The sequence below is a fragment of the Pyrgilauda ruficollis genome, unplaced genomic scaffold (genome assembly GCF_017590135.1).
Source record: "Pyrgilauda ruficollis isolate IOZ18807 unplaced genomic scaffold, ASM1759013v1 scaffold113, whole genome shotgun sequence".
Taxonomy (NCBI): domain Eukaryota; kingdom Metazoa; phylum Chordata; class Aves; order Passeriformes; family Passeridae; genus Pyrgilauda; species Pyrgilauda ruficollis.
In genome coordinates this window covers 548,000-560,292 of record NW_024509544.1, presented here as the reverse complement: position 1 = coordinate 560,292, position 12,293 = coordinate 548,000, and the positions used below count along the sequence as shown (strand labels likewise).

Sequence of the window (12,293 nt, the reverse complement as noted above, 5' to 3'; positions counted from 1 at the left end):
TAATACAATAGAGTATCATAAAATAATAAATTAACCTTCTAAGAACATGGAGTCAGATTCATCATTCCTTCCTTCATCTGGGCACCTCACAAGTACAATACTGCACCTCCAGAGAGTGAACTGTTTTAACCCCTCAGCAGCTGCCTGGCTGCTCAGGGCAATGCCCAATGCATTGGTGACCTTGTATCGAGGTGTCAATCACATCCCAGCTCTGATTTTCATTAGAAAACACTATTGGCCTGAAGGGCTGCTTTTAAACATGGGGTTTAGCCATTAATTTTATTAAATTCAGAACTTTTTAAATCTGTGCTTCATGAAAACTGTGTTACTGCAAATGTTCTGAGCTTATTGACTACTAAAGTCCTAATAAAAGTGATGTAGTGAAAATACTTACTGTAACAGTTCCTGTTTCCTGAGGAGTCTGTGAATATTGTCACGTTGTCCTCTTTGAAAGAAAGCAGGAAGGTTGAAAGGGTTTTATAGACCTCACAACTGTCTTGTGTACTGAATGCAGAAGCAGGGCTGCCTTTTATTCTGCCTGGCTGTATTGCTAGGACAGCAATTACCTGGTGCATGTATTCACACTGTGCCTACCAGACCAGTAAAGTGTAACACTTCTTGTGACGATCAGAGTCTTTTTTTATAGTTGATGCTTTTTTCTGTGCTGCTTCCCTTTATGAACGTGGTTAGGATGCATAGATTTCTTACTTTTGTTCTCCTTTCCTTTGCAGGGTGAATTTGTGAATGAATATGTTGGGGAGCTGATTGATGAGGAGGAGTGCCGGCTGCGGATCAAACGTGCTCACGAGAACAGTGTCACCAACTTTTATATGCTAACTGTAACCAAGGTGAATATTGTGTCTTGTTTGATAGCAAATGTCACTCCACAGCAGGAAACCTCTTTGCTTTGTAAGTACTAAACACATCTTTGTCTTTTTCCTTTAAGGACCGAATAATAGATGCTGGCCCAAAGGGGAACTACTCTCGTTTTATGAACCATAGTTGTAACCCAAACTGTGAAACACAGAAGTGGACAGTGAATGGTGACATTAGAGTTGGACTGTTTGCTCTTTGTGACATTCCTGCAGGTAAAAGGATGGCACTATTTGGCATGTTTGTTTTTGTTTTGCAGTGGCCAAGTTCCTCACTTAGAATCATAGTTTTTCTTTGAAATGATTAATTCCAGTGAAGTGTTTAGGAACTTTTCATTCATTGGAATGGAGATGATAGTTAAAGCTCCAGTTTTAGCAGGGGTCTCATGGTAACAAATGCAAATGAAATGTCATTGTCACAGGCCTGTCTTCCCTCAGTGTCCATGTGGGTGAATTGTTTATCTTTAAATTTCAGGAATGGAGTTAACATTCAATTACAACCTGGATTGCCTGGGCAATGGCAGGACCGAGTGTCACTGCGGAGCAGAGAACTGCAGCGGCTTCCTGGGAGTGCGGCCCAAGGTACACGGATGGACCTGGAGCTTCTCCTCCCAAACCCAGAGATTCTGTAGGGCAAAGAGGGTTTTGATTCATTTCAAAATGAATTCTAATACTGTCTACCCTTGGGAGTCTCCAAAGATTCTATAGCCTGCCCTGCCATGCTGTTGTGTCTGGCGGGAAGTTAATTCAGAAACATCTGAATGAGCACTTCTGGCTTTTAGAGCTTAAAAACTGTTTTAAGTGGATTTCATTTAAGAAGAATTCATGAAAATAATAACCCAAAATTTACTTGAATGCTGGGGGTTTATAAGTGACTCTGTGTTGTGATTTTCTCCTTCTCAGACAGCATTTGCAACGGCAAATGAAGAGAAGGTGAAAAATGCAAAACTAAAGCAGAAGAAACGGAAAATAAAAACGGAACAGAAGCAGATGCATGAAGATAACTGTTTCCAGTGTGGAGATGGGGGAGAGCTGGTCATGTGTGATAAGAAGGACTGTCCCAAAGCATACCACCTCCTATGCCTTAACCTGACTCAACCACCTTTTGGTAAGAACAGTGGCTCCTCCTGCTCAACTTTTCCTTCCGGCTACAAGACAGTGTTGGAGATGAAATGCAGCATTCATGTACATAAAACGCAGCGTTCACTTACATTAAATGCAGTATTCATTTGCACTAAGTGCACCAAATTTGCCTTTGCAATACCACTCACTCTTAGCAGTACATCAGGTGACTGTTCCTAAATGGAACCGGTGGGCAGAGGCTTTGTCATACTTTTTAATGTTGTTCTTATTCCTCTCCTTGAATCAAACTTCCTCTTATTTTGCCTAAAAAATGCAAAATAGAGCTGTGTTCAGTCAGAGTCTTGTACGTGAGAAACAGAAGTAGTGGCTGATTTTTCTAAACTTTGTTTGCCTTCATCTGAGCAATCCAACATGGAGTGAGGCTTAAAGGCCAGTGCTGTCTCCAAAGTGCACTAATTCCAGTTCCTTTCTCTCTCTCCTCCCATCCTCAGGAAAGTGGGAATGTCCGTGGCATCAGTGTGACATCTGTAGCAATCCTGCCGTGTCCTTCTGTGAGTTTTGCCCCCACTCCTTCTGCAAGGATCACGAGAAGGGAGCGCTGGTGCCGTCGGCGCTGGACGGCCGCCTCTGCTGCTCCGCGCACGACCCCAAATCTCCTGTGGCACCCGAGTACTGGAGCAAGATCAAGTGCAAATTGGAAGCACAGAATGCTGTGGAAGAGGCAAAGGAGTGAATTTGGTTAAAAACAAACACGGGAGGGGAGAAGAGGGGCAGCAGGCGATGAACTCAAGAGTTTGCAGTGCCACACTCGGCTTTGTCCTCGGAGCCGGCGCGTGTGAGCTGGAATGGGACCATTGACCTGAGCGAGAAGGACCAGGCAGTGGTGTTTGGTTTTTATTGTTTGGTCTTTCTTTTACCCTTGAATGTGCTACAGCAGCTCTTACTGTTGGAAACCAGGAGCGTCTTGGCCTTTGAAGAAAACCGTAAACCTTTTGACAGTGAAAAGAATATTCTGTTTAAAATAATGTTCTTTGAGTGTAGAAAGCAAAGCATAGCCACATATTTATTTATTTAATTTTGAAAGGGTGTTGAAGATCTGGCTTTGATCAGTCATCGTGTCTTTAAAAACAAAACAGCGAAGCCAACGTAACTTTTGTGTCTAGTTTATGGAAAGAGCAAAGCCTCTCCCCTCTGTAACACTGAGATGCCAAACAGACAGGTGTGGGTGTCAGACCAGGTGACTCTGAAATGCCTCTGTTCCAGTACTTATTGTTAAAGGCATTGGAGAAGGTAGGTTGTCTCTCATGTTTACTTATGAATATTATTGTGAAGCTTTTCCTGTGAGAAATCAGGTGTGTGACTTCTGGGAAGTGCTCATAACACAAGGTCTGACAGTGGGGAAGAAATGGTGGTGCCTTGCTCCAGAGCTGTCTTGGGTGTTTGCAGACATGCAAAAATTCAGAGTTTAATTGCACAGTGGTCATTTCTTTATCTCACCTCTTTTGGAAACCCCTCCCAGGCAGGAGAGGCTCCCAGCCTCAGTCAGAGCTGAAGGCAGTCCTGCCAGTGGGTTCCTCACGTGGTTTGGTGGCAGTTACTGAGTGATTCTTCAGTCCTGCCTTCTCAGGCTCCCCTTGGCTTCAGGGAGACTTGGGCACGTGGGGGACCTGACCCATGTGCGTGCTGGTTTCGATGGAGTGTTAATATTTTTTTTGTTGAGAGAGATCTTCTAACTTTAATCTTCATTGCTAATGGAGCTGAGGAACATCTCAGCACTTCCTCAATGAACAGGGTATTTTGTGTCTGGGGAAGGGGCCACATCCCAGCAGCCAGCTGATGCCTCAGGAGATGGTTCTGTCTTGGATTTCCTCTGTTAATCAGAGAGACAGACTCCTTCAGTGAGGCTTTCAAAGTGGCTTATGTTGCCTCTTGCTCCAGAATTTTTTTAGAAAACCTATATTCCTCCATTTTTTTGTGCAAGGAGCCACAGGGCACTGGTGTCCACAGGCTGGAGCTAGTTTTGGTGACTCTTCCCTCCCAGCCCACGATCTCACCAAGCACTGTCCCCCCTGCCCTGGTACAATGAGTACTTCTGACTTGTGTGCTGATAACAGCTACTCCCTGCCACCCTTTGCTCGTGGGTACTGAAAATAATCAAGTGTTGCTGGCATCTGGCTGAACTGAGCCTTGGAATTAAGAACCTTGTCTCTGGAAAACTCCTTACACAAACCTGTGGGAACACAGAGACTTCTCAGATCAAGAAGAAGTCTGTGTGGAATTTAGAACATGTCTTGCCTCTGCCTGGTGTCTTTCTCATCCTCAAACTGATGTACAGGGGGAGTTTTTGTGTGTGCAATGGTAGAGTGATGGATACACTACAGTCCCTGAGCAGCTGCTGTGCCTGGACTTGGCCCAGAGCACCTGCCCACACCTCCCTTGGGGTGCCAGACCCCAGGGTGGCTGGGGCACTCCTGGGCCAGCAGCTCTTGGGATCCCTAAAGCACTTCCTGCTGTGGGCCATGCTCCAGTGAGGGTCCAACACTAACCCTGCTGGAAAGCAGTGCTGGATTTTGGTATTTTTAAAGAAAAAAAATAAGGTACAAAAAGGATTTTATTTTTCTTAACGTTTTGTGTGGGAAATGTCTCTTTTTAACCTCTTATTGAGGATGTTTAACCTTCTCAGAAATTCCAAACACAGCTCTTGCTACCGTGTCTGTAGGGCCTGAGGTGTTCACTTTATATTCTTTATTAGGCTTGATAATGTTCAGTGATTTTCTCTGAAGGCAGAGCATTTTGATATTGCACCTATCAGCTGATATTTATATATATATATATGTATGTATATATATATATATATCAGATATGTTGCTGATATCGTGCTGCTGTGTGAGTGCCCCGAGCTGCTCCATGCATTCCATGTCCAAGGTGACCTGCTGAGCAGAAGGACATGGTGTGGCAGCACCAGGACACCTTGGGAGCATTGGACAGGAGCCACAGACTGCCAGTGGCCACGCTGGCTGTGCCACAGTGCTGTGCCAGGGCACAGGGAGGGCACAGAAGGCTTTAAACTTCTCAAATGCTGTGATGGAGGCTGCTGCTCATCCTGTGCCACTCAATGTCTTGGTTCACTTTGTGCTCAGACTTCTTAGAGATGCTTCTTTTTTCCACCAAAAAGTGATTCATAGCAGCCAGCAGCTGGGCTTGGACTCAGAAGGGAAAGCAGGAGAGGTTGTTCAGTTTGTGAACCAAACTCTGAACTGAAGAAACGGTGAGTCTTTCAAAAAGCTTTAACATTGTTAGATGAGAAAAGGCCAGTTCAGAGGATCTTGGTGACTGCAGGGGCTGTTCTGAGTGCCAGGCTCAGATGCTAAAATGTACATTTTAACCATGTCTTTGTAAGCTGAGTAACCAGAATGTAGTTGCTTAGTGCAGCTCCTTTGTAAGGAAAAGATTGCACAGCTGTTCTGATGGATTGGCTTCAGCAGAGTGGGAGGCAGCTGCTGAATTAATTTGTGTGGGCTCCAAAATAAGGAATCTTGGATAGCTGGGTCATTTCATGCTGAGACCTAGGGGAAATCCACAGAACTGGTGATTTTGGTGGAGACCTGCAGTGTGCTGTCCCAGCACATTGTTGTTCCTTCGTGGGAACACACCGACATGTTTTTCTCTTTCTTTTGTGTTAAATTTTTGGGGAGGCCCCACACTTCTGGTGACCTCCTGCCTCCAGCTGTGGCACCTGGGCAGTGCCTGAGCTGCCTTGCCAGGGAACAGGGTTTGTGGTTTACTGGAGCTTCTCCTCTGCAGCTGCACCTGGGCACAGTGCAGGCATCCTGCAGCCCATGGCCAGATGAGTCTAGAAGCAAGAATTCCACGATTCTGTGATTCCAGTGGTGCAGAGGCTGGTTCCAACATTCCTGAACACGTGGTGCAAGCATTAGCTGTTGTAGCTGTCAGATTATTGTAGAGACTTGTCCTGTCCCTAGACTGTTGAAGGAGTTTGCAGCTCAGGAAGGAAATTTCATGGGCAAATCACCTTCTCTGGTCACCACATGGTCTTGGAGAATCAATTCAAATGGAGTAATAGGGCTGGAATGTGGATTTTTGGCCTTTGTTCTAAAAAAACCCTTCTTTTATCTTAATTTCAGGATAGAATGGGAAAGACACAATTACTAGACGTAATTATCAATGAGCATAAAATCTGTATATATTGAAACTTTACAGAATTATGTGGGTGGGGAGGGGGGAGGGTGGGATGGGGGTGTCCGACGCTGGTACGGAGAAGTCACTTTAACATGGAAACCTCTGCCTCATTGAATTCAGGGTTTAATGTACTTGAAGCTCTGCGGTTCCTTTTACAGCTTTTTTTTTATTTATACATGATTTTTTGTACACTGCATTGAAAATGTCCTTGACTTCCCCCAAGTTCCTTCCTGCTCCCTGCTGTACAGTGGATCCCCGGCAAACGGGAGGGTTTGGGAGCAGCTGGCTCGGAGCTGTGTGCTCACCAGGTGTTGGCGTGGGAGACGGCGACCTTGGAGCAATGCTGTCCCTTTGCTTCCCATTCCCATCAGCTTTCCCCACCATTTCTCTTTGTGTAGCAAAAACATTTGCACTTACGATACACTCCTACACGTTGGATGTATTCCCAGTGTTGTTCTGAGGGAAAAAGAAGAGAAAAAGGCAAAACAGGAAGAAAAGAAAGGTTGTTTCCTGTGATACTGTATTTCCGAGTGAGCAGCTCAGGTCTGTGTTCCCCTGGGAGAGGGGTCCTGCTGCTCCAGAGCGGGAGGTAGGGAGCTGGAACTGTGCTTTGTGTAGGGGATTTCTGTGATTAATGTGAATAAAAAAGGGAAAACATGTATGAATTTGCCAAAGCCATTTACCACTCCCTGTGCCCTGGGGCTGTGCCCTCGCTGTGCCACCACCAGCTCCAGGGGCAGGCAGCTGCCTGGGGTCCCTCTGGAGATCCCAGCTGTGTGAGGGGTCCCTCTGGAGATCCCAGCTGCCTGGGGTCCCTGGTGCCCCCCACCTTGCAGTTCTCTCTCACTCTTGGGTCATAACCAGACTGGACGAACCCCTACGCTCCCTGTTCCAGGTGGATCTGTATCTCATTTTGGTGTCACTTTTCCTTTTCCACCAAGCCAGCGGTGCTGCCACAGCCCCTGGGGTGATCCTGTCCCATCTGAGCCAGGGGTTGGGGGTTGCATTCGGGGTGCTGTGAGGACCCCAGCCCGTCTGTCTCCACGCGAGTGATGTTGCACAACACAGATCCCCGCGGATCCGTCTCCATCCCCACGTGCTCTGTAAGATGGACCTTTGTAGAGTCGTTATTTCTGTAGACTTTGTTTATCTGTAACAAACTTTGTAGATTCTGTGAAATGTTATTTTAACGAAATCACTCGAGTCTTTAATAGCAAAGCGTCGATATTCACCGGAGTCGGTATGGAAGAGATTTTGGACGCAGATCAGCCCTGGCACACCAAGGAGTGTCTGATTCCACGGGGCATTACTGTATCATGACTTGATGTTGCCGCATAGACTTTGAGATATCCAATATTTTGGGGGGTTTGTGTTGGCCTCTGTCCTCTTGCATAGTGTGAAGCCTGTAAAGCTGGTTCCCTGTACATAGATAGCTCCTGTCCTCTAGGTAGAGCGTATCGAGACTTGCCTGTAATATTTTAGCTTCTTACTGACTGTGTGTGATGGTAGAACATATAATTTTTGTACATTCTATTTACTGAGATGTTGCCTTTTTTTTATTTTATTTTACAAATACTCTGGAATTCAGATGTGGGGTTTTTTTGGGTTTTGGTTTGTTTTTTTTTTTTTTTTTCCCCTTTTTTTTTTTTTTTTTTTTTTTTTTTTTTTTTTTTTTTTTTTTTTTTCCCTTTTGCTTTCCCGTGAGGATTCCTTTCGAAAGATTTTTAATGACATTCCACTGATCTGAAATTTTTGCTTGAGGTTGACTTCAATAAATCGTTCTGAATGTTCCAATGATGAGATGACTCAGTTCCGTATGGGGCGGGGCGGGAGGGGGATAACGGGACTCCCGGCTGCGGTCCCTCCTCCGAGCCGTGCCGAGCCGTTCCGTTCCGTGCCGAGCCGAGCCGAGCCGCGCTCGCCCCGCCCCGGCGAGCAGTGGCCATGCGGCGAGCGGAGCTGGCGGCCGAGGCCGCGCTGCGGGCTCTGCTCCTCGCCACCTTCGGGTGGGTGCGGGACCCCCGCCCTGCCCTGCCCTGCCCCTGCCCCTGCCCCTGCCCTGCCTCATTCGCTCGTCTCGTTGTTCCAGGATCATGGAGTTCCTGCCGCCCTTCCAGCGCGTGGTGCAGCCCGAGGAGATGTGGCTCTACAAAAAGCCCTACGTTGAAGCGGACCACGTCCCCACTGTCTTCATGTTTGTAAGTTCAGTGGGTTCCTCGCGTGGTTTGGGTCGGAAGGGGCTTTGAAAGATCGTTTCGTCCCTCCCGCTACGGGGGATGCCCCCCTCCCATCAGACCCTACATAATCTGTGAACAGTTCCGGGGATGGGGCATCCACAGCTCCCCTGGGCAGCCTGTGCCAGTGTTTCCTGCGTTTACTTTGATTTGTTCTCGAATTACCAGCTCTCCTTTTAAAGCAAAGCTGCTGGCTAAAGGCTTGTACTGCAATACCTGCAGCTCCTAGTGCACGTAGCAGAAAGTGCAGGATATCGTATCCATGTGGATAAATAGCTGCAGGGAGGGGCTGTGAGGATGGAGCCGAGCTCTGCTCAATGGGGCGAGAGGCTCAAGCTGGAACATTTCCACCTGAACAGGAGGAAGAACTTTCCTGTGTGGCTGACTGAGCAGTGACACAGGCTGTCCAGACAGTGGGAGTTTCCTTACCTGGAAATACTCATAATCCATCTGGACACAGTCCTGGGTGATGTGCTCTGAGGACCCTGAGCAGAGGGTTGGACTTGATGGTCCCTAGTGGTCCCTTTCTACGCATCCTGGGAGATTAGTACCAACCAGGCTGAACATACAGTGATTTTTGTCATATTTTGAGGCTTTACCAGGCATTGCCTTTGGGATTTGAGGTTCATAAACTAATGAGGACTTTGCACTGTTGTCCATAATCCATTCCACGTCTAACTTACCGGGTGTGTGGAAGATAGCACAGCTCTCGCTATCAGGGAATGTTTTCCTTGCAAGCAGCTATTTTTAGCAGGGATTTATTGTCATTTTATTGTCAAACCTTTTCCCAACGGCTCTAGGCTTGCTTAGAAGAGTTTGACTAAGTCTGTGTTGGAGTTGCAGGAGAGAGCAGTGTGTCAGAGGGATTGGCACCCTCTGTCACAGGTGTGAGGTGAAGGGCTGTGGCTCTGAGTTGGCAAATGGCAGGTGGGATTTCCTGCGAGAGGTGGCCACTAAACTTTAGGAACAAAACCTCAGGACAGCATTTGGAACAGGGAGTGTAAAGAGCCAGAGCTCAGGTGGGAGCAGACTCCATGGGAGCCTGGCAGTGGTGAGGATGTCCTGGGGTGAATCCCCAGGGCTGAGATGGGGATGATGATAACTGCCTGCTCTGAATCAGCAGCTGCTGAGCTTTTGCTGACAGAGCACGGGTGCTGCTGACAGAGCGCTAATGCTGGGGCTTGCAGGGAGGGGAGAGCTGAGGTGCTGTGCCTGGGGACACCCCCAACAACCAGCCAGAGCAGCACTCTGCCAGAAGAGCTGTCTGAGAACCAAAGGACTTGCTGGGCTGATCAGGGCCTGCTGCAAATCCAGCTGGGGGGGATTGTTCTGATGGAACTGCAGCGATTGCAGAGGACAGATTGCTGCTTGGCTTTGGGGGAGGGAAGTGTGCTCAGAGTCTTCTTGAGTAACTGCTCTTGTGTTCTGCTGAGAACTTAAACCTGCTTCACTGACACCTAAATTCTCCCTGTGTCGTGCAGTTCATCGCATTTCTGTCCCCCTTGTTGCTCATCCTCCTGGCGAGGCTGTTCATGGGCGCTGACCACGAGGACACGAGGGAAGCCTGCCTTGGTGAGCTCCTCTTGTTCCAGGGAAGGGCAGCTTGAGCCCTGCTGCACTCTCAGGTGGGGACGATGCTGATGTGACCCTTCTGCTCTCTCTCAGCTGCCAGCCTTGCTCTTGCCCTGAACGGGGTTTTCACCAACGCCCTGAAGCTCGTTGTGGGGAGGTGAGGACTGGCTGTTCCCAGCTGCGCCGCGGGGGAGGCAGGTCTGCAACACTCAGGGCCTGGGGCTGAACTTGCACATGCTCAGCCTGGAAAGAATGTGTTTTTTTCTAGCTGCAAAGACAATTCAGACATAGACAAAACACTGGGGAGCCGCTGTCTCAGGCCATCACTCAGATGCTGGGCCCAGGCTGGGGAGGATGGCGTTGGCACAGGCTGCTCCCTGCTGCCCCGTGGGTGCTGGGAGTGCCCACACAGGAGGGCCCTGAGCTCCACTTCCCTGTCCCAGGCCACGGCCCGACTTCTTCCACCGCTGCTTCCCGGACGGCCGAGCCAACGCCGAGCTGGTGTGCACGGGGGACGCGCGCAGGGTGACCGAGGGCCGCAAGAGCTTCCCCAGCGGGCACGCTTCCTGTGAGTGCCACCTCTCCTGCTGCTGCAGCCCTGGCCAGCCAGCTGTGGGGAGCAGGAGCCGTGGGGAGGGCAGATTGGATTTGCTTTCCTGCACCGCACAGCTTTGGCTGCATTGAGAGGGACTCAGGTTTCTCTCTGCAAAGCAATGGGGTGAGAAATGTGGGCCAAAGCTGTCTGCAAGCCAGAAGGAGGGATGTGTGCCAGGTAGCAGCTTCTAGGATCCATCAGTCCCAGCTGGTACTTCCCTTGGCTCACAGGGACAGGCAGACACCTCTCACAGCCCTTCCACTGCAGCAGCAGAGGGTCAGGGTCTGGCAGCAAAGCCTGGAGCTGTTCTGAGCTGACATTGTCCTGTTCTCTTCCAGTTGCCTTTGCTGGTCTTGCCTTCTCCGCCTTCTACCTGGCAGGGAAGCTGCACAGCTTTGTTCCAGGCCGGGGGGGCCGGGCCCTGCGCTTCTGTGCCTTCCTCCTCCCCCTCTTCCTGGCCACCCTCATCGGCGTGTCCCGCACCTGCGACTACAAGCACCACTGGGAAGGTGGGTGAGCTTCTGCTGTGCACCTGGACAGGGCTCAGCAGGTGCCCTGAGCAGGGCACTCCAGGCACAGGAGTGTTCAGAGCCCCAAACAGCACCTTGGGGTTTTTTTTTGACTCCTCCAGTGGCAATTTTGCTGCCACCTGCAGGGAACTGATGCCTTCCTCTGTGGTTTTGAAATACATACCAAGCTTGGGTTTACAGCCAAGTCAGGTTATGGATCTAGCAGAAAAGCTGCTGCTGAGGAATTGATCACGAGGCTTGGGAGGATGAAGGGCCATTAACTTTGCTCTGGTCTCACCCACAGATGTGTTGGTTGGCTCAGTGATGGGCTTGGTGCTCGCCTACCTGTGCTACAGGCAGTACTACCCTCCCCTGACAGACACTACGTGCCACAAACCATCTCTGGCCAAGCCCAAAGCGCTGCCAGCGCACGAGGAGAAGCCTCCAGCTCCCGGCTTCCACATGAACATTTAGTGCCAGGCTCTGTCCTGCCTCTCCTGGCTGCCAGGGCAGGGTGAGGCTTGGGGGAAGCTGCTCAGGAGGAGTGAGGATGAACCCCTGGGCAGGTGTTCCCTGCCAAGCTGGTGAGTTTCCTGCCCTGGCCCTTGTGTTGCTTCATTTCATTGAATTTTGTAGGCCACCCTCTCTTCAGGCCCACTGTGAAGCGAGGGAGGCACTCGGGGTGCCAACCTGCACAAAGACAGTTGGGGTGTGGAGGTCCTGAACACAAACTGGGAAAATGTGACAGCCCAGTGTTCCCAGTCTGGTGGCAGTTCTTGTGTCCAGTCCAGGAAGCACCATTGGCCACCTCCCTGCAGTCCAGCTGAGCTGTCCCAGCCCTTCTCCTGGGAAATGAAATGCAGGACCTACCAACTTTGAGCTTTTCTAATTTCTCAAATAAAGGAGTTTAATTTTTGTAATGAGCTGTGGTACTAAAACTTTATTTCAAGGTTTGGGTCATTGCTTCATAAGCCATTTTCTCTGGTGTCTGCAGGGGTTTCTGATGGGTGCTCTTCCTTGCAGCTTTAGTAGTTTCAAGGAGATGACAGCAGAAAATGAAATGGTGTCTGGGAGCATCCCTGCACCTGTGTGACAGCATCCTGCACAGGAGCTCGTTCCCCTGCCCATGGTCTGTCTCAGACAGGGAAGGGCAGAGTGCTGCTGAGATCCAGGGCCTGCTGCCTGGCAGGAGCTCTGGGAGCAGCTGTTTGTCACTGGTCCCTTCAAA

General features: G+C 49.4%; 2 protein-coding genes across 12 annotated transcripts in view; both read left to right on the top strand.

The window, feature by feature from the left end:
• NSD3 (nuclear receptor binding SET domain protein 3) overlaps nt 1-7,945 on the top strand; it is a 37,791-nt gene extending 29,846 nt beyond the window's left edge. For all 8 annotated transcript variants that reach the window (XM_041479592.1, XM_041479601.1, XM_041479574.1 and 5 more), the window contains 5 exons: nt 732-848; nt 947-1,088; nt 1,348-1,454; nt 1,776-1,980; nt 2,447-7,945. In XM_041479592.1, coding sequence (XP_041335526.1) covers nt 732-848; nt 947-1,088; nt 1,348-1,454; nt 1,776-1,980; nt 2,447-2,688 — 813 coding nt within the window. In that variant the 3' untranslated portion in view covers nt 2,689-7,945. The remainder of the gene's footprint in view (nt 1-731; nt 849-946; nt 1,089-1,347; nt 1,455-1,775; nt 1,981-2,446) is intronic.
• PLPP5 (phospholipid phosphatase 5) lies at nt 3,110-12,105 on the top strand. Of its 4 annotated transcripts, XR_005956155.1 has the most exons (8): nt 7,951-8,161; nt 8,245-8,353; nt 9,871-9,961; nt 10,055-10,118; nt 10,230-10,529; nt 10,895-11,065; nt 11,370-11,649; nt 12,089-12,105. XR_005956155.1 is itself a non-coding variant. In XM_041479625.1 (7 exons), exons 2-7 carry the CDS (start codon nt 8,249-8,251, stop codon nt 11,581-11,583), a joined length of 945 nt encoding a protein of 314 aa, XP_041335559.1. In that variant the 5' UTR covers nt 3,110-3,245; nt 8,245-8,248; the 3' UTR covers nt 11,584-11,988. The 4 variants fall into 4 exon arrangements, 3 of the variants coding, with proteins under 3 accessions (XP_041335559.1, XP_041335566.1, XP_041335547.1); XM_041479625.1 differs by lacking the exons at nt 7,951-8,161; nt 12,089-12,105 and adding an exon at nt 3,110-3,245 and having other exon boundaries at nt 11,370-11,988; XM_041479632.1 differs by lacking the exon at nt 12,089-12,105 and having other exon boundaries at nt 10,405-10,529; nt 11,370-11,988.
• Nucleotides 12,106-12,293: the final 188 nt, after the last annotated feature.

What these genes read in the sequence shown, in the direction of transcription:
- PLPP5 (XM_041479613.1), top strand. Translation starts at nt 8,100, where the DNA reads ATGCGGCGAGCGGAGCTGGCGGCCGAGGCCGCGCTGCGGGCTCTGCTC. An exon ending in CACGAGGGAAGCCTGCCTTG is followed by an intron (nt 9,962 to 10,054) that starts GTGAGCTCCTCT and finishes GCTCTCTCTCAG; the next exon opens with CTGCCAGCCTTGCTCTTGCC. An exon ending in CTGAAGCTCGTTGTGGGGAG is followed by an intron (nt 10,119 to 10,229) that starts GTGAGGACTGGC and finishes GTTTTTTTCTAG; the next exon opens with CTGCAAAGACAATTCAGACA.